General features: G+C 48.9%; 4 protein-coding genes across 4 annotated transcripts; 1 reads left to right on the forward strand and 3 right to left on the reverse strand.

The window, feature by feature from the left end:
- Positions 1 to 741: 741 nt before the first annotated feature.
- MAA_10092 (hsp90-like protein) lies at positions 742 to 4,527 on the forward strand (the record flags this gene model as incomplete). Its single annotated transcript, XM_007828090.2, has 4 exons — positions 742 to 791; positions 862 to 1,631; positions 1,698 to 3,774; positions 3,837 to 4,527. The coding sequence occupies 4 exons, from the start codon at positions 742 to 744 to the stop codon at positions 4,525 to 4,527; spliced, it is 3,588 nt and encodes a 1,195-aa protein (XP_007826281.2).
- A 2,169-nt stretch (positions 4,528 to 6,696) lies between these two features.
- On the reverse strand, positions 6,697 to 8,526 carry MAA_10093 (protein-arginine deiminase type-4; the record flags this gene model as incomplete). Its single annotated transcript, XM_007828091.1, has 1 exon — positions 6,697 to 8,526. The coding sequence occupies one exon, from the start codon at positions 8,524 to 8,526 to the stop codon at positions 6,697 to 6,699; it is 1,830 nt and encodes a 609-aa protein (XP_007826282.1).
- An 8,179-nt stretch (positions 8,527 to 16,705) lies between these two features.
- On the reverse strand, positions 16,706 to 17,204 carry MAA_10094 (MFS multidrug transporter; the record flags this gene model as incomplete). Its single annotated transcript, XM_007828092.2, has 2 exons — positions 16,706 to 16,838; positions 16,894 to 17,204. The coding sequence occupies 2 exons, from the start codon at positions 17,202 to 17,204 to the stop codon at positions 16,706 to 16,708; spliced, it is 444 nt and encodes a 147-aa protein (XP_007826283.2).
- Positions 17,205 to 17,606: 402 nt separating this feature from the next.
- On the reverse strand, positions 17,607 to 17,942 carry MAA_11017 (uncharacterized protein; the record flags this gene model as incomplete). The annotated part of the gene is made up of 1 exon (XM_011412962.1): positions 17,607 to 17,942. One exon carries the CDS (start codon positions 17,940 to 17,942, stop codon positions 17,607 to 17,609), a length of 336 nt encoding a protein of 111 aa, XP_011411264.1.
- Between the last annotated feature and the right edge of the window lie 711 nt (positions 17,943 to 18,653).

An 18,653-nucleotide genomic window follows, 5' to 3' on the forward strand; every position in this document is an offset into this window, starting at 1 on the left:
CATTGGCTGATTTGTTTCATTTTCTTGGGTAAACCCTTGCATTGAGGCTCGATGCCAAATGTATTCTATTTCTTCATCTCTTTTGGATTATACCCATCTTCGTAACTATATAGTGATTGATTGTTGTGGTTCAAGAGAACAGGCCAGGCTATGAAATTAGAATGTAGGATTTGGATTAAAACTCGCGAAGCGCAACACCAGTAATGGGTCGGAGGTAAATATCGCACGAGCAGACTCGGCTGTTATGGAGAGACATCTTTCAAAAGTGTGAGAATGAGTTGATGGGCTTCCTCGCATGCCCCATGCATCAACCGCAATCTAGATCTGCCGGTGGCGTTATCCTGAAAGGTTCAGGCCTCGAGGTCCTTGCTGCCATAGTCCGCCACATTAGAGACCTAGTCCTAGGTCAGCTCTGATGGAGGGACCCTGACTCCACTTAGTCCGCCAGCCCGTCTCCCCTCTTGTCGTCAAATGTCCTCTCTTGACCAGCTGGTGTCGCACTGTCAAAATTTGGTGGGGCAGACGACACCGGGCTGAGAAAAGAATATTGGAATTTCATCTCTTTCGACCGTTGGTAGCTTTTCCACCCATATGCTTCCGCAAGCTCCGTACGCTTAAGCGCAAAACTTCTCACCACGGTCGCTGCAAAGGCCAAACCTCAGTGCGCCGCAGGCAATTCTGTCATGATATTTCGCCTCTCCTCGCCTTGACGACTGAGGTGTCGCGTCATTGGAGGCAGCCATGGCCGCCAACGTCGTAGCCGAGGAAGCCCGTGAGCGCGAGACGTTTCGGTACATTTTCCATGCGGCAGTTTCAACGTAGCTACTGATAATTCGCGTGCTAACAGCCTCTTGAGTATAGATACGACTCGTCTTTGATCAACCAACTGTTTCCCAACCCGGACGAGGCGCCAATCTTCCCCTCACAACTTACTCCCGACCCATCCTTGACTGCCTTTGCAGAATTGGGCGTGCACCGTCTCAACGCTTGCCGTGCCTTTGTTTCGCTCTTCGATAGGCAGCATCAGTATATTGTCGCCGAGGCTACGCCTACGACTCCGCTCTCACCAGGTAGCAGCGCTGCTCAGCAGCCTAGCGGGCGGGATGGACTCGAGGCGCAACTCTTGCTTTGGGGCACCTCCCTACCTCGCTCAAGTAGTATTTGCGACCATGTTCTTACGTCTTTGGCCCCGGGGGCTACTCATGAGCGGATAAAGTGTGGCCAGGAGCCTTATCCGGAACTTCCTGTGACTGTTATAGGTGACCTGGAAAACCACCCGTTCATGGAGGGGGTAACCGCTTTGCCATGTTGGCCACCTTACAAGTTTTATGCTGGTGTTCCGCTAAGGACTCCAAAGGGAATATATATCGGTGTTTTTAGCGTGTTGGATATGGACGGCCGGGAGGGAGAGGACCCCAATATTTCTCCGATCATGCAGGACATTTCGCGAACGATTATGGGATATTTAGAGACGCGAAGGTTTAGAGATGGTCAAAGGAGGGCTGATAGGATGGTGAAGGGTGTTGGGAGCTTCGTACAGGGCAAGTCAACGACCTCGGGGTGGCAGGTTGCGCCTTGTGCCGATGAAGCGGAAGATCGGGCTGATACTAATGCTGGTGACGCAGAAGAAGGTGAGTGCTCATTTGGAAACTCTGATGTATGCTGTGCTGCTGATGGCATGCACTAATGGGATGTAGATCCAACAACTCAAGCATCAGCTAGTAAGGACAAGAAGAGCCATGTCAACGATGCTTCTACCAAATCTGCAAAGCACATCTTCTCCAAGGCGGCAAAGATTATACGTGAATCAATCGAAGCCGACGGCGTGCTATTCTTGGATGCTGGAATCTCATCCTTTGGCGGACGAGCTACTGTCGGTGGAATCGCGGGAAGTCGTGATGGTGAGCGTCGTGCATCCGCCACCAGTATGCATTATGCAGCTGGAGCTCTGAATAACTGCTCGTGCTGCAAGGTTCTCGGGTTCTCCACGTCATACTCTTCCAGCATTGATGGGCACGATCAGGAGCAATGCTACAAGCAGCTCCCCGAACATGCATTGGGCGACTATTTGAAGAAGTACCCCAGAGGCACCATCGTCACATTGAACGAACTCAACACACCAAATGATACAACAGCTATTTCTGATGAAGGAACGCAGCCTGTCTTGGACATTCCCCGGCAACCATTAGGATTGCATCTGGACCTTCAAAAGGCGAAGTCGTCAGAATCAATGAAATCCGAATACGACATGGAGGATTTTGTGAGAGACTTGCTACCTGGGGCCCGGAACGTTGCCTTTTTCCCTCTTTGGGACCCCCAAAAACGCCGGTGGTATGCTGGTGGTTTCGCATACACCAAGAAAGCGTCACGCGTCTTGTCCGTGGAGGGAGAATTAAGCTATCTTTTGGCTTTTGGCACTGTCATCATGGCAGAGGTGTTCCGGATAGACTCCAAGGTGGTGGAACAATCCAAAATGGATGTGTTGAGCTCCATATCTCACGAACTGCGTTCACCTCTCCACGGCATCATTCTCGGTGCCGAACTACTCCATGATACTGCTTTGGATGCATTCCAAGGAGACCTGCTGCACTCTATGGAGACTTGCAGCCGTACTCTGCTTGACACTGTCGACCATCTGTTGGACTGGAGCGGAGTCAATAACTTTCTCTCGCCGACATCCGTACCGCAAGACAATGGCGACGTAGAAGAACGAGGATTACGGTCGGGGAAAATGGCAACTATTGAATCAGGCATGATGAGCATAGTGTCACGCGTCAGTGTGGACTTGATCGTGGAGGAAGTTGTGGAAAGTGTCTACGCAGGACGTATTTTTCAGCTCCGGACGCTGGGGTCAAACGTGGCACAAACCGGAAATCCAGCCGGCTCAGAAGCAATGCAGCCAAATGAGTTGGTTGACTGCTTGGCGGCACAAAAGGAATCTGACATCTCTACGATATGCGTCGACATTGAACCCAACGCTTCGTGGGAATTCTACACACAACCAGGTGCATTGCGTCGGGTCGTTATGAATTTGGTTGGCAATTCGCTCAAGTTCACGACCAAGGGATTTGTCAAGATTTCTCTGGACCAGCCGCAGATATCACCAGCTGTTGGGGAGCAAGAGGGCACCTATGTGCGACTAACAGTAACAGATTCTGGCTGTGGAATTGGCAAATCGTATCTCGAGAACGACATCTTCACTCCGTTTATCCAAGAGGACGGCCTCAAGCCAGGAATGGGCCTCGGCCTCAGTTTTGTGGAAAGAATTGTGACGGCACTCAAGGGGTCCATCTCAATACAGAGCGTGGTTGACAAAGGAACCAGTGTATCCGTCACAATACCACTTTCTCCCGTGGTGCCAGAAACCGCAACTCCAAGGCTGCAGAATCCCGGTCACGAATTTGAGTCTCAAAAGAACGATTTGAAGGGCTTACGAGTGCTTCTTTTGGGCTTCCGTGATACGCCATCCGTTGATAGTGACGACGGTGTGTTTGGAACGAATGTTGTTGAACGCGAGGGAATTGCGAATATATGCCGAGATTGGCTGCAAATGCAGGTGGTAGATCCATCTCAAAGCAATACTTTTATACCAGATTTGTTGCTATGCGACGAGACGTATTTGCACCTGAATTCTCATATCCATACCCAGCGAAACGCCTCTTCACCTCCCGCAGTGGTCATTTGCAGGAACGCGGTGTCCGCTCGCGACCTGGCAGAGAACAAAATATTCAAGCGCAGACCCAACGACCAATTGTGGGAGTTTAGCGCCCAGCCGTAAGCCTCAGCCTACTCCAAAAAAAAAAAAGACGATTACAAAGTGCTGACATGATGTTTAGTGTTGGTCCTCGAAAACTGGCCAAAGTCCTATCACTGACATTCAAGCGATGGACAACTTACCAAGCAACTCTCAACCCCTTGTCGGCGGCTCAAACCCCCGAAGACGAAGACGGCCCTCGCCCAACCAACGCAACGGTCGCCGTGCCGGAAACAAACTCGCACCACGCTGACGGAATACCCGATTCGGTTATCCCAAACTCGTTTCATGACATCTCGCTGCCTGAACGAGTACGTCGATCCACCCCCCTCGCAGCCATATACCCCGACTCAACCACATCCGACATCGACTCCAACCAACCAGGCACAAGCTTCCTACTCGTCGACGACAACCCCATCAACCTCAAAATCCTCATCACTTACATGAAGAAACTTCGACTACCCTACCGCACCGCCACAAACGGCCAACAAGCCGTCGACTTATTCCGCGAAGGAAACGGTCTCTACAAGTGTGTTTTCATGGACATTTCCATGCCGGTGATGGATGGCTTCGAAGCAACGCGGCATATACGAAGCACGGAGATGGAAAAGGGTTTGCATCGGTGTACAATCTTTGCGCTGACGGGGTTGGCGAGTGCGGATGCGCAGCAGGAGGCATTTACAAGCGGGATCGATTTGTTTTTGACCAAGCCAGTCAAATTAGCTGAATTGAGTCAGATTTTGTCGGCGAGATTCGGGGCAATAGAGAATTGAGCATGAGATGGGGCTTGCGGTATTTGGGCGAGCATTGCATATGCGTTGCGTTGCGTTGGTTTTTGGTAGGGCAAGGGCGGAGTTCAACTGCTACGAGGATGGGTTTCAATGATGTTGCATTAGATTTGCTTTCGAGGCTCTGCTCGCTTCCTGATGCTTCGGCCATACTCCGGCCATATAACCTTGTTTTGAAGTCGTGTTTGCTGGCCGAATGCTTCGTGCGTCGTGGTCTTGATTGCACTTGTATGTCCTTGTTGGCTAACAGGACGGCTTGCATTGGCTTGGCGACTCATTGATTTCAATATAGCGTGTCAGCGAGGCAGGCATAGAGAATACTGTTTATTTCTAGTTAAACTGCTAGTGTCAACTAAAACACTTGGTCCTCTGGCTACCTTGTTAGCCAAGGCAGGTATGCGATATCAAGGGTCTGCCGTTGTAAACAACTATACCTGGTCGCCGGGGGTTTTCTCCGCAAAGGTGAGCTACTTGCAGTAGTCGGGCAAGAAATTCTCCAACCAGTTTGGTTGTAGTCTCGCAAAGCACGACATCGACGCCGAGACGACCAAGTTGCTGGTGCTCATCTGGATCCATGGCCGAGGCCTCGCGCATGGCGCTGCCACGAATCCACCATGGGGTATGTTGCCCCAGCATTATGATGCGTTTTACATTACCGTATTCAGCATGAGACAAGATATGTGCTGTGAGGTTTCCATCCACCTTGGCGATGGCGAGAGAGACAATCAAGTCGAGGCGACAGGCGACAAAAAACAAATCGCGCTCGGCACGACCGCCGACGAGATTATTAGCTCTATTCGTTAGGCCAGCTGCATGTGGTTTATGCCAAATTTCACGCTCTTTTCACATGGGGCCATACCTCGAAGTCTGCAGCTGAAAACGCTCTTCAAGCATATAATATCCTGCCCACATCGTCTGATGAAGCGTTTTTCGAGGCGCTCACCCGGGTTAATTTTATTACTACCATGATATATAAAGCATGTCATGCAGGTGAATTCTTCAAAACTCATCGCAGGAAGCAAGCTCTACTCTCTGGCCAGGACCCGAACCGCCTGGGTGTTCCATGTTACTGTGTCGAGTTTCGTAATCCCTTTCCGGGCCCCGAGCAGGGCATTGCCCATCACGCCGTGGAACTCGTCTACGCCTTTGGTACCTTTCACCAGGCATTGGACAAGGCAAACAGGGGTGTTTCGGTGCTAGTAGCCACAAGGAGGCTTGTGGGAAGCGTCTTGAATATGCCTCTAGAATACGTTCTATTTAACACTGAGACCCTAGTCTCTGTCTCCCTTGACAAGGGCTTGGAACTATATCCGTATTTAGCGACTAATCATTGGCCTTCTCATGTCTCCGAGGGCATATGGCCGTTATTTATACACAGCAGCGATGAGCAAGCGACTCTTGAAGCCAAAGGCCTCAACTAGGTCTCGGTCCCTTGCGAGCTCTCGTCAGGTCGAAGGGACGGTACGTGCCTGCCAAATAATGCCGCGGACAAAATGCACCACATGTCGAGTGCAGTCAAGTTATTTGATACGCGTCTGGTGTTGTCTTTAGCCTCGAGGTTCCCAATTTCCACTTACAGGACCACAGGGGCGCAGAAGACGAGATACCAATATGAGTCATGACGGGCCTCCTTTCCCTTTCTTAAGGGGCTCCTAAGTTATGCTATATTTGGCTGCTACCCGCAGAAATGGGACAGATGGGCTCCTCCTCATAAGTCATATGCTTCCAGAGGCAATCGTAATAATGCTGCGCCTCCTTTGGACTCGGTGTGGTCCGTTTGCACAGCCCGTTGAGACCCGCTGCATTGGAGACGATGAGACCAGAAAGGCACCAATAATTACGGCAGAGCTTGAAGTTTACATGGGGTGGATGGGGTTGTTTCTAATAGCGTAAGGGGTTCCTTGAGATCCCACGCGAGGCCAAGTTTCCCTCTGCGGAAGTACGGAGCACGGCATGGGAAAGAGTTGTGCAAAGACGGCGGTTGAGCGAAGACATCACTTGTATTGAGAGGCAGCGGCCTCTGACTCGCCTAAAGTAAATATGTACTGTAGAAAGAAACCTTTCCAGCCGTCTTAGATGAGTGACACTGTCGTCATGGCGGAAGCTATGGATGGGACATATAGTCCCCGGTGCTAGTTGGACCTGATTTGCACGTTACCACCAGGGAAAATCAGTATCGCGAATGGCGTTTGAGCCGCAGTGTATCTCGCCGACACCCTCGTGGTGCGAGAACCAGTCGTCGATATAGTCCACCGTCATGTTGGCCTTGGCATATGCCGCATTGACAGCCTCTTTGAGAATGTCCTTGCCGTCAATGACGGGCCCCCATACGTTGGCGGACAAGTACTTTCCCTTTCTGAGGACTATGCCATTGACGGCGCCGGGGTAGAATGCATATACCTGGAAGGCGTGGTCGCGGTCCTTGATGTGTTCTTCCTCCTGGCCCGGCTCCGGCAGGTACTTTTTGGGCTGGTACGGTCTTGGGCCGGCCATGGCTTCGTTGTAGTACAGCGCCGGCACGCGAAAGATTTCGCCATCGTCGAGTCCAACCTCTTGCTTTACAATGTTGATGTTTCGCTCAATGTTCCACGCGGCGTACTCCTGGGCCCGGGAAAAGTTGGCCCGGCTGAGCACGGCGTCGATGGTCATGGCCGGAAGACTGACATCATCTGGCTTCCGGCTATCGGCGCTGTCGGTAGGGAAGCTCGGCCTCGACAGGGCCCGGACATTGCCGTGGCCTGCCTTTTGAGCCTTTACGAGGAGATCAAGGCCGGCGAGGGGGTCGTCCACCATCATGGCCCAGCCGCGCTCGTTGTCGGCGGGGACGAACTGCATAAACTCGTCTGTGTGGCCGATGTACAGCCAAGTTGTGTCAATGTCCACGGGCTTCTGCATCTCCTGGGCCTCTAGGAGCTTGATGATGTTGGCCTTTTGCCCGCCTCGCGACCCCATGATTACACGTCCAGCTGGATACGACTTGCCGTTGTGCGAATGGGGAGGAATAGTCTCCAGATTGCCCGTGTGATCTACATCACTGTCATGGTTGTCGATTTGGAGGAACTGGACGGCTCCAACGGAGTCGGATCGCATATCGGAGAAGGCGATTCTTCCCTCGGTGTTATTGATGGCGGACCGGATCATAACTCCCAGCGTGACAGGTCCATCTGGCCCGGGAATACTGGTATATCCAGCTTCGAAATGGTCCTGGGGAAACTGGTCCGCCCCAACCAGCCGTAGTGGTTTCTGAATACCGGCCTTTGTTATGTGGTCCTGCAGCTCCTTGGCAAACCTGGCTCCTAGGCCCTTCTCCGTGGGCCTCATGGTAATGATCTCCCTGGCCTGTTGCAGATGGTGGTGCGTCAAGACGGGAGCAACCCGGAGAGCCACCGAGTCCTTGGCCGTCTCGGCACCGTCACTGACGCTGAACTGTACAGTAGCTCTGCCGTCCCAGACACCCGGGCGGCGAACGTCGCGGGCGTCAATGCCAAGTTCCAGGCCCTTCTTGATTTCGTCGGCGGCGAAGGTGTAGTTGGCGGCCACGTATAACCAGTCATTGCCCGACTTGTGGAAAACGCGGACCTTTTCGGCGGCTGCTTCTCCCAGCACGGCAATGGACCCGGTAGCCGAGCTGCTCACATCTGCCATGGGTGCAGTTTTCAGGGCAGCCAGATACTTGGAATTGCGCAGCACATTATCGGCAGCGTCATGGCATTTGTCTAGTTCTTGGTTGGGCGTAGAAGGATCAGGACCGTCTCCGACATCGAAACTGGTAATGATCTTGTCAGAGCAGCGCCGGTTCGTATCTACGATGTTGGCCAGAAACAGAGCACCGGTCTGCTCAGTCCAAGTTTCTTTTCCGGCAAGATCAGTGCTGCCTTCCACATCAACTTTGCCGTCACGGTTTGTGTCGGCGAGAATGACGGGGTTCAGGGCCCGGCTGACGCTTGCAAGTCCTGGTCTCGTATTAGCGTAGACAAACAACATGGTCAGATAATTTCAGATGGATCATTTCTACCCAGAGACAAGATCGCCGTGGCTGTACTGATGCGAGGCATTGCGTTTTTTTCGGCGGTGCAAGCACGTTGCCCGCTGATCAACAAGGCGATCAAGATGACTTGAGGCTTTCTGTGTGTTGTCTATGTTGTCCTTGATACAGACAAGATAATGTTATAATGGGATGTCTGGTAAAGCTATCATAGAACCGGGCAACATCTACGCTTTATATATTTGAAATTCAGTCTCACCACAAAGGATATCGGGTTCATACGCCGAGCCAGGCAAAATGATGTAGCAATAGATGCCCGTTGCCCAATATCCCACCGTTTGCGTCGTTTGGTCTCTTGGGTCGTGGCGATCCCACCTTGCTTTTCATATTACAAAAACTTTTCATTACTACCGGGATATGGCGTGATACACATAGCACTTTAATCTTATGATAATATAAGTCCTGCGCATATGCGGAGAGGGAGGAGCTGGCTCCCTTGCCATGGCGTATCAATTGATTGTACATGCCACTCTGTATAGATGGCCCAAATCTCTGATCCACTCTATCTTACAAGTCATTGACAAGTCTTGCACATGAAAGTTGATAAATCTGACACAATTCAGGTTATTTGTCTCCTTGATACGTACTGAGCTAAATTGAATGTTTGGTTAAGAATACGAAGCAGTGTATCTTTACGTTGGCACTTGAGACTGAAACCCGTATTTTGGCAACTGACACACAGCTACATGAGCGCTGCTATAGTCGATCTTTTAGATACATGTCTACCTGTTGGCAACTAAGTGGACTGGCCACTTAACCCGTCTTGCCCAATTTTCGTCTTAATATAGTAAACAACAGGGGCCAAGTATACCTGAAACGTCGTCCGCCAGTACCACCGACTGGCAGCCACAATATCGCCTAACCCTCTTTGGAAGCTATTTAATAGCTCATACCATATTATGATCAGATTCCCGTAGGACCAGGAGCCATGATCCGAGCCTCTAGCATCCGATTCGTTGCAACATGTAGTCCCTGGGTTCAATCCTCGGGCGGGACGTACCGCCAAAGATTTGTGGCCCGGAGATCGGTCTCGATAGAACCATTCATCCCAAGGTGCGCTCAGTTATGCTATGAAGAGCGTTTATCCACTGCTAACTAGACCGAAAAACATGTTACTCCGCGCCTAGGCATCATCCTAGTTCTACACAGCCACCCCGTTCCACTACCCACTAGGCACTAGACAGACATGTCTTAGTCGTCCGTATGGTTGGAATTAGATTATTCAGAGTACGGAATGGAAATGCTGCGGGACGCATAACGCAGGACGAAGACGCGATGCGACCCAACCGGTGAGATGGATGTATGCGTTCATGACATGTCGAAGCTGGGGAATGGGCAGATATCCAAATCTAAACGAACTAGCCTTTTATATTTGTAAGACTGAATAAGACATTCTGGGTAAGACCGTGGCACAGTGCTTGTTTCCTTTGCCAGGTGGGCATAGAGAGCCTATCGAGTCAATGAGAGCAGCACTTGTGGACATGCGTCCTTTCCCTTTTGTCTGCCTTGAACGATGTTTTGATGCTTTCTATTAGCATTTTCACACATCCTGAAGGAGAAGACACACCATGGCAAGCTCAGATTTAGCACTAATCGAGTAAAGTAAAGCTGTGTAATTAGAATTCATCGAAAGCTGAGCAGCATCAAACATTTAGCCGAGACATTATCAGGTCTACCTATAGCAACACATACACGAAGCGCATCGCCAACATGCCATTCATTCTGTGGGTCTCACTACTATTTTCATAGAAATATTTTCCCTTGCGTGTCGGAGAATTTGAACGCGAGGGGGGCTCCCCCCTTTACCTCAAGAGCCACTCGTCTTCGAAGTACCGATTCAAGGTCCTTTCGCTTCGGTTCAATTTCATCAAGAAACACCGAGATCACCATTGTCAACCCACCGATGTCAAAAATGGCCTGGAAGGACTCGAGGTAGACCCGCAGAATCTAATGCAGGGTGGAAGCAGAGACGTCTAGTGATGTCAACTCACCAATGGATTCGACAGCATTGAAAGCGTTTTTTAAAGGCGCCAAAGCTCTAGTCAGCCCCTCGACTGCCCCATCGATGGATGTAGAGAAGACAGAGCTCATAATAGATGAGGAGAGAGCGAGGCCGACGAGGGTCTCAAACATACGAATTGTGAGAACGTCACCAGTGGCTAAGCCTTCGTCGTCGAGATGCCTGACACTCGCTTACACGTGGGGCAGAGTGAGCCGGAGCATCGAAACGCCTTGGCCAAGTTGGGCCCAGAGAATCGGAAGTCTGTACAGCATAGACGTCGAGGAGTAGGTTTTGAAGAGGACCTGCAAGCCGGCTCCCAAGAAGAACGGAAGCAGAGTTCACGACAAGGTCAATAGGAAGAAAAGACACGGCCGGGTATGAAAAGGACCCTTGGAAAGACAAAACGAGTGTATAGTTAACTAAGCCACTACTACTTCTCTAAGAAAAAAAAAATAGAAATCAAGAGCTCTTTCATCTCGATGCAACTCATTTCTGCCCGAAATGCAAGCCGAGCCACCAGTTTAACTCGAGCTGTTACACACAAAGTCTAGGCCCAAGAGCCGAGATTCTTTTCCACCAACTTTTTATTCATGCCCGTAGACTAGGCCAGCGCGTGAAAGCTTGCTGGATGCTCGTGCTGCACTCGTCTTCGGCGGTTTCAATCACAGTCGAGTTTTGCAACGCTGGTCCAGTCACAGCCGGCTTTTGCGACGCACTCTTCTTCACGCACTCGGGATAGGCATCCCATTGTTCCCGCTAGCATTGCAGTAGCGTCTTGCGTGCCTTATTATTGGTGAGAAAGCAGTCTTTCACAGCGGCGATGGCCGAAGCGGAGCATGTGTTGTAAACAAGGTCGCTCTCGGCACGAGTCTTAGTGTTGTCAAGCAAGCACTTCATATTATTATCGTTGCGTTCACGCTCTTATTTATTGCCTAAGTCCGTCCTGCCTCTTCACTCCTCAATGGCTTTAACAGACGGAGCCGAGCACGTCTTTTTCCAGATGTCGTCAAATTCGGCATCCTGCGCATTCGTGGGCTTCCCCGGTTCGCCAGGGAGAGTGCATTGAATGTACGTCTTGACCTGTGCCCCCTGGCATTGTAACACCGTCTTGTTAGTATTTTTGGCATTCATGCAGTCCCCGACGCCTTGGACGGCTGGGGCAATGCATTCGTTGTATCGACCATCGTCCGTCAATTTATCTCGGGATTCGTCGATGATGAGAGAAGGTAGTGGTGATGTAAAGCAGATTCGACGAGGGCTGTAGTGCTCTTATATAGTTGCGTCGAGGATTGGCTAAGCCATGTGAATATTTTCACTTATATTCATTTGTATATATGCTTTATGCGCATTGATAATATGTTAGGGAGCATGAACATTCTACATGTGCCGGTACGCTTGCATTTCCGCGCCCCAAGAGTCGACAGTGACCCGATTCGCTGGGTGTAATTTTGCCTGATGCCTGACTCGCGTCAATTGATCATTTTTCTTGGACGATAACTGCCAAGTAATAGGTGAGACAAGCAGATTCCAGCGTCTTCCAAAAACAAAGTGTTGAGTGCGTACCGAGGGCTTTTTACGTAATGAAGCCGAGCAAGTGGGCTACGTACGAGGCCGCGCAATACGTTACCAAGGTGTTGTAAAATAGCACAGAAAGGTTGTTCTAGGCTTTGAACCCTATTACATCTACCTCTATTTAAGTGAGGGAAGCAATATCTACTCGTGGCTAATAACGAATAGTTCCTCTGAAGTCAACGCCTGCGCTTAGAAATTCCGCAAGGCTAATAGCAACATAGCACGTGGCAAACTAGGCTCTCGGCTCGATTACAACTGCATAATAAGCGTATGCATTTTTCTCTACATGTGAAACGGGTTGAAAAGCGTCATATTTTATGCGCATTACGCATTTAACCAACTAGCAGTTGGCCATGCTACTAATATATTCCTGAAAGTCTAATTGAATCGAGCATTATTCAATGATATGAATACTGAATTTGCGACACACGGCTACCAACAGACAGACTCGATGGGAGAGCAAGTCCGATCAATAGGAGCTACAAGACCCTGATGTCAACAAACGAGTTATCCAAGGGGTAGGCAAAGCGAGCGAGAATTTTGAAGCGCCGGAGCGTTGCATATTCCAGTCTCTTGATCCCTCCTTCCTATTCCAGCTTGACTTGTTTGTATGCGAATCGACTCAGGCCAACAGGCGTCTCAAACATAATAGAAGAGGCCTTTTTTTTATACTTAAGAAATAACAACGTATAATAATTCTAGTGCACGAATCTTCTTTTCTAGGTTTAAGACCACTGACTTCAGCGTTTTGTTATTTCATGTGTCGATTTGCCGTGATTGCGCATGCGGGAGAAGGGGGAAGTTTATGCGTTTATAAGTGTCTAAAGACGTTAACCTAAGCAGGCTATATAAACAGGCCAGTAAAGCGTATACTAGGTTCACCCAGAAAAACTGCAGGGCCAAGCCTTTCAGTTCACCAGTAATAGCCCAAAGATGGGAATAAGTTTTCCATCTTGGCATGAGTTGGTCTAGCTTGCTGGAGGAGTAATGTTGCTGCATTATCTCAACTAGTAACGTGGCCTCAGGAGCTGGTCACGCGCCTCGTCGCGTTCTATGCAATTATACAACTAGCTTTTTAGAGCTTTCAGAATCTCAACTTCTTGGGCCCTTGTGGCTGCTGTGTTTATATTTTTATTTATTGTTTACCGTTCCTTATTACGTGTGGCTTTTCCTGGCACAAAGTGTAAATTAAGTTCAACTCGACTTGACTATTTTGCTTTTACACGGCGCGGCTTTCCCCGGTTTCCGTTGCCACTTCGGCGGTGGCAACGTTTTCCGACCTTTGTTCCTGTTCCGGTTCCGTGCCGTTGTTTCTCGTCGAGTGGGTCATAGTCAAGGCGGCAACTTGTCCGATTGACCGCATTAACTGACCGCAATAAATGTGATAGAGTGTATAGGGTAGAATATATATCGAGTGGAAGCTTGGTGGTGAATGAGTTGGCGATTCGTTTTCCCCTCGACTTGTAGTGCACGCTTTTAACAGGTATCTTGGCCAGAGCTTCCAAAGCTTCCAAACAAATCTCTTACTCTCCGTGTGAATAATCGCTTTATTCAAGTCGCACTTGACCTTGTTCGTGCCCCTGATACCTTCACATATATTACATTCCGATAACCTGAGTCGATTCCGAATGGCTTTTCAGCAGGGACTTAAAACGGATTGCCTGGGACCGTTGCTACGCCGCCGTCGGCACCGAAGATGACGGCGCATTTTCGGCAGCGTGTACTCTTTAGGGTTCAATAGGTTCCTAGGCAACAAGCCCCGGGATTTACGGTTTCAGTTCCACGCCACACGCTGGTAACGCTCCCAATACCAAGCTTTATTGCATTGTTGAAACACACATCGATCCACTTTCTCAAAGTCTGCGAACCGTACTACTAATATTCGAAGTCAACTGGTCTCGCAACGAGTCAGCTTAGTGTAGCATATACGTCAGGAATAGTATCTACTGCCGCACTAATGTCTCGACTAATGCTGTTGGCATGAGGAGCTTCCCGCTCACTTACTATGCATTGTGTGCACGCGGCCGAATATATCGTGAGTTCATCACTACAGCAACAAGCTATTCCCAGGAGTTGCGCATAAAATTCGGGAGCTCCGCCTACATAGCAGTTTCTTGTTAATTAGGAACTGTTTCGAGATTGAGTAATGGCTCTGCCGTGATACGTAATCCTCAAGTTTCTGCAAAATTCTAGAATCGAAGTCTCCTCGAAAAAAAGGTAGTTATATAAAGCCAAGGACAGCCTTGGATAGAAATACATATCTGCATCCCACTACTATCAACTTCTTCTACTACTCTCTACTTACCAAGATCTTATTATCAAGCCTCCACTTTAAAATGAAGCTCACAGTCACCCTAGCCATTTTATTCGTTCGTCTGGTTGCGGCTGCGCCGCTCGAGGTTCGCAATCATCAGTTCGGAAATTCGTCACCTAATCCGGCCGGTCCTGCTCCCTCTGTGTCGAATGATCTTGTTCCGAACAATCTCTTGCTTCCCGACTTTCCTGGCGGTAATACTCCTAGTAGTCCAAGCAGTCTCTTTCCTTTTGATGACGATTTTTTTTTTGAACCCGTTTGAACCAAGCGGCAATAATAAAATCATCTTGTAACTGGGATAAGAATCGATTCCAGTGTGACTTTCGACTTGCTTTCTAGACTAGGGGTAAGTGTTATCACCTTATTAAGCGTGGTACAGCAGCTAACATCCCCAGCGTTAAGTACCCATTTCACGCGGGTGCAAGCTAGACTTGAATGAGGCCATATGTAGATGACACTCAAAATACAAGGCCTTCTTCGTTCAGTCCTAAGTGCGTTTATAACTATAGAGTGACTTACCTGACGGGCTGGCTTGTGCGAAGTCTCTTACTATCTATAAAAAATGATCTCATTAACTGGCTAGGTAGACCCGATCAAACTGTTCTACTGTTTTCATATAATATTATTCCGTTATAAGAATTACTATTCAGCCGAAGGCTGTGAATACATCAGTTCTTAAGTTTTCCCGAATAATAAGGGTTTAGTGCAGATAAGTTTTAGAGGTTCTGATTGGTCCAACAGGAGACCAAACCGCAAGCGGCTTGCCCAAAAGAGCCTTGAGGAACGAAAGCTTGACATGATGTAGTGGTTTGTGAGGAGTTTAAATGTCTCAACGTGATAGCAGACTCGGAAGCTGGAGTAGGAGCTTCTTAGTAGCCGATTCTAGTGCGGGAGTTTAGGAATTACTAAACTAGGGGTAAACTAGACAAAGCACAAGAAAAAATTATATACTTAAGCGTGAGAAGGGAAAGTAGTTAAGTTATTATAGCCTATTAGTTTCATGGGTCCCTGTGCTGCCATCTTCCATCGATGTCACTGTTCCCAACTTCTTGACGGCTGTATCTAGTTCACCTATATTAATGGCTTCTTCCAAGTCAGTTATTGCTCCACTCAGCTGCGGGAGCGACAAAACTTGTCCCATTATATCTATCTCTTTTAATTCTGAATAACGTTAAAATAAGCCTAAATCTTAACGGTTAGCGGTGAGATATTTAGTAGTATAAAGAGGACTTGCTTCCGGAAGTGCTCAGGGTCAAGGTCGAGTGCACCGCGGTAGTCTGGGACTCTGGGATAGGGTTACTTATTGTCGGGCAGGCTTACTTGATGTCGGGATTGAGGGCGCAAGACATAAGGTAAGTCAGGCCTAAGGACACATTATATGGTAATTTGTCTTCTGATGGCATCTTATAGTGAACTTTCGTCGCGAAATTTGCCATGAACATCCGGCGGCAAATGATTTCTAATCTCTCTGCGAACGCGCTGTGCACCGAAATTTGTAAGCGCTTAGTTACGACACTGTTCTTTTACTGAACACCTTTTCGCTGCAACTGCACATCCTTTTACTGCACTTTTACGACTCTCCTTTCGGGGTATTTCAGCCCATTACGAGTCCCGTAGTATTTGCAGCCCACGATGTTACACGGAAATGGCCCAATGTCAAAGGTTACACAAAGGCTACGGTCACGAGACCTAGGGCAAAGTCCCTCACTGACTTCTTGTATTTATAGACGCATTTGGTCCCTCAAGGCCTTGAGGAAAACCAAGGACCTTTGATACCAAAGACTGTTATTAGCTGATATGAGCTATTGCTTCAAGCCCTCTTCGAGCCCTTGTCACAGGAGATCAGCCCAACGAAATCATTGCACGACAGCTGAATACACAACTATCATCTGGTACATCCAAGTCATTATCAGATCATCTATCTAAGGCTGAGGGTGAAGAAGGAGGAAGCAAGCTAGAGACATGCATAGAGCACGCGACTGCATCATTCTTGCTTTCCCAGCTAGGGAAACAAACAAATTGCACATATGATGTTCGACTAGCGTTAATAACCAGGCCCCGTAGTTTACATGATCAAAAGTAATCGGACCCCAACAATTTGTTTTTCCAGCGAGGGCCTCAGTATTAGGGCTCCATATTCTCCTCAACTCCTTTGCGAGTACAAGATTATTACGACTACGAAAATCCAGTAACCCGATACAGTGCCAGGTCCTACTTGGGGATGTTCACCTCATTGGCCTAGGTCAATATCACGAGCCGGTCTCGCCAACGTCGCCCGCCAGTGATGCTTATTCACCGGGTCCTTCTGATAAATGTTGACCTCGTAGAATTTGTCGTGAACCTCGCACTTGTAGTTCTTGTACCTTGATCCCATTATTCAGAATTCAGCCAAAGAATTGTGTTTGTGGGCATGCCTACGTGTTGAGTTTCTGGAAATTGGCTTGAATCAAGTCATCTTCGACCACCTCGACAAAGTCGCCAGTAGTGCCCTGGACTGGGATGAAATACTTTTTGGATTCAAGCGGACCATAGTTTTTCTGCCTGACGAGCTGAACGGCAAAAGAGGGCGCGAGGTGGACAAGGTCGGTCTTTGTTTCGCCCGTCGAGTCCCGTGCGGATTGCCTCGGGAAGGCAGCCCACGACATGAAAGAAGTAAACATGCCCTCGTGAGAAAGATATTGGGGGCGGTAGGGCCTGATCTCACTGCAGCAAAAGATTACCGACGACATTCTTGGTAGTTGTTGGATGCGAGTGCAACGATTTTATATCAGGGGACTTGGGATTATACGTGTAAGAGTCGGGATTTACACAGGACGTTGATTGAAGACTAAGGATACTGAGCTCGAGAAATTCAAGTCTCCCAATGTTGTCTCTTTATACCCATCTGCCATACGAACCTGAGAAAAGCCCCAATGAAGCCAGTTGGAGATGATTGGCTCGATGAGTCGGTTTGAAGCCATGGACGCCTCGCAGATTTTGTGGCATACCGTTGAGGGGTGGGAGCCAATGCGAAGCTCGCCCCGGAAAAGTATAAATATAAAGCCGTCAAGAATCGGCACCCATCATCTGGTCCTTTCTTCCTTTCTTCTTTCTCCCACGGGCGGCCCTGTCGGTCTCACCGCACACAGTCCTTACAGGTTTCCGCTTACCGTACATTCGTTGCCTCCCGACGACTTTGCATTTCGCGCAGCCATCCTATTTGTCTTCCCTGCTCCGTTGACACTCTCCTGCAGGCTTCTTTCTATCCCGTTTTCCTTTTTAACCGGGTCGGCCTCTAATTTCCCTTCAAACTCCAGCGGAGCCATCTGGATCTGATCAACTACATCATCATCACGAAAACCGATCTCTCCAATATGTGGATCCCAGCTGGGTGGTCCGGGGAAGCGGCGGTCCGCTTGAAGAGTATAATGAGGCAGTGTCAAGCCCTGTCGAGCCTGCTGGACAGGACGAAGTAGAGGGAGAAACATCTAGGCCCGCGAATGCCCTCCAAAATCTGCAACGGCGATCTGACCACCATTTACAACAAAACTCGGCTCTTTCAAGTCTCTTCCAGTGCCCGGAGTGCCGGGAAGTCTTTTCCAGGCGGTCACTGACATAAGTTGCTCTGCGTTGCGCGCTCTCTAGCCCGTCGTTGACACGGTCAAAATAGTCGGCACCTCAAGCAGCACACCCGCCCATTCAAGTGCGGCGTGGGAGGCTGCACAAGGGCCTTTAGCCAGAACGCAGGACTTGAACGTCACGTCAATTCCGTTCATAGACGGCCGTTGGCTCAAACGAGGTGGTACTGCTCGGCGGCTGGGTGCAAGTACAAGTTGGCCAGTGACGGCATGTTACACGGAAAAGGCCTAACAGATCGTGAAGCCTAATAAAGGGGCTTTACGCTAATATAAGACTTATTGGTTATATAGCTAGAATATATGCCTGGGTAAGAACCCTAGGCCTAGGTATTCCTTTTATATATATAAGGTAGTTACCTTTTTCTTCCTTTTTTATAATAATTTAGGACCTTTAATATTTTATAAAATTATTATTAAATTAAGCTTTATTACTCTAAGCCTTTATAATTAAACCCTTATTATAAATAATTTTATACCCTTAAAAAAAACCCTACCTAATTAATTATATAACCTTTTTTCCTTTATATTATATTACCTTTTTTAACCTCTTATAAGTAAGGT

The sequence above is a fragment of the Metarhizium robertsii genome, assembly GCF_000187425.2.
Source record: "Metarhizium robertsii ARSEF 23 chromosome Unknown MAA_Scf_3, whole genome shotgun sequence".
NCBI lineage: Eukaryota > Fungi > Ascomycota > Sordariomycetes > Hypocreales > Clavicipitaceae > Metarhizium > Metarhizium robertsii.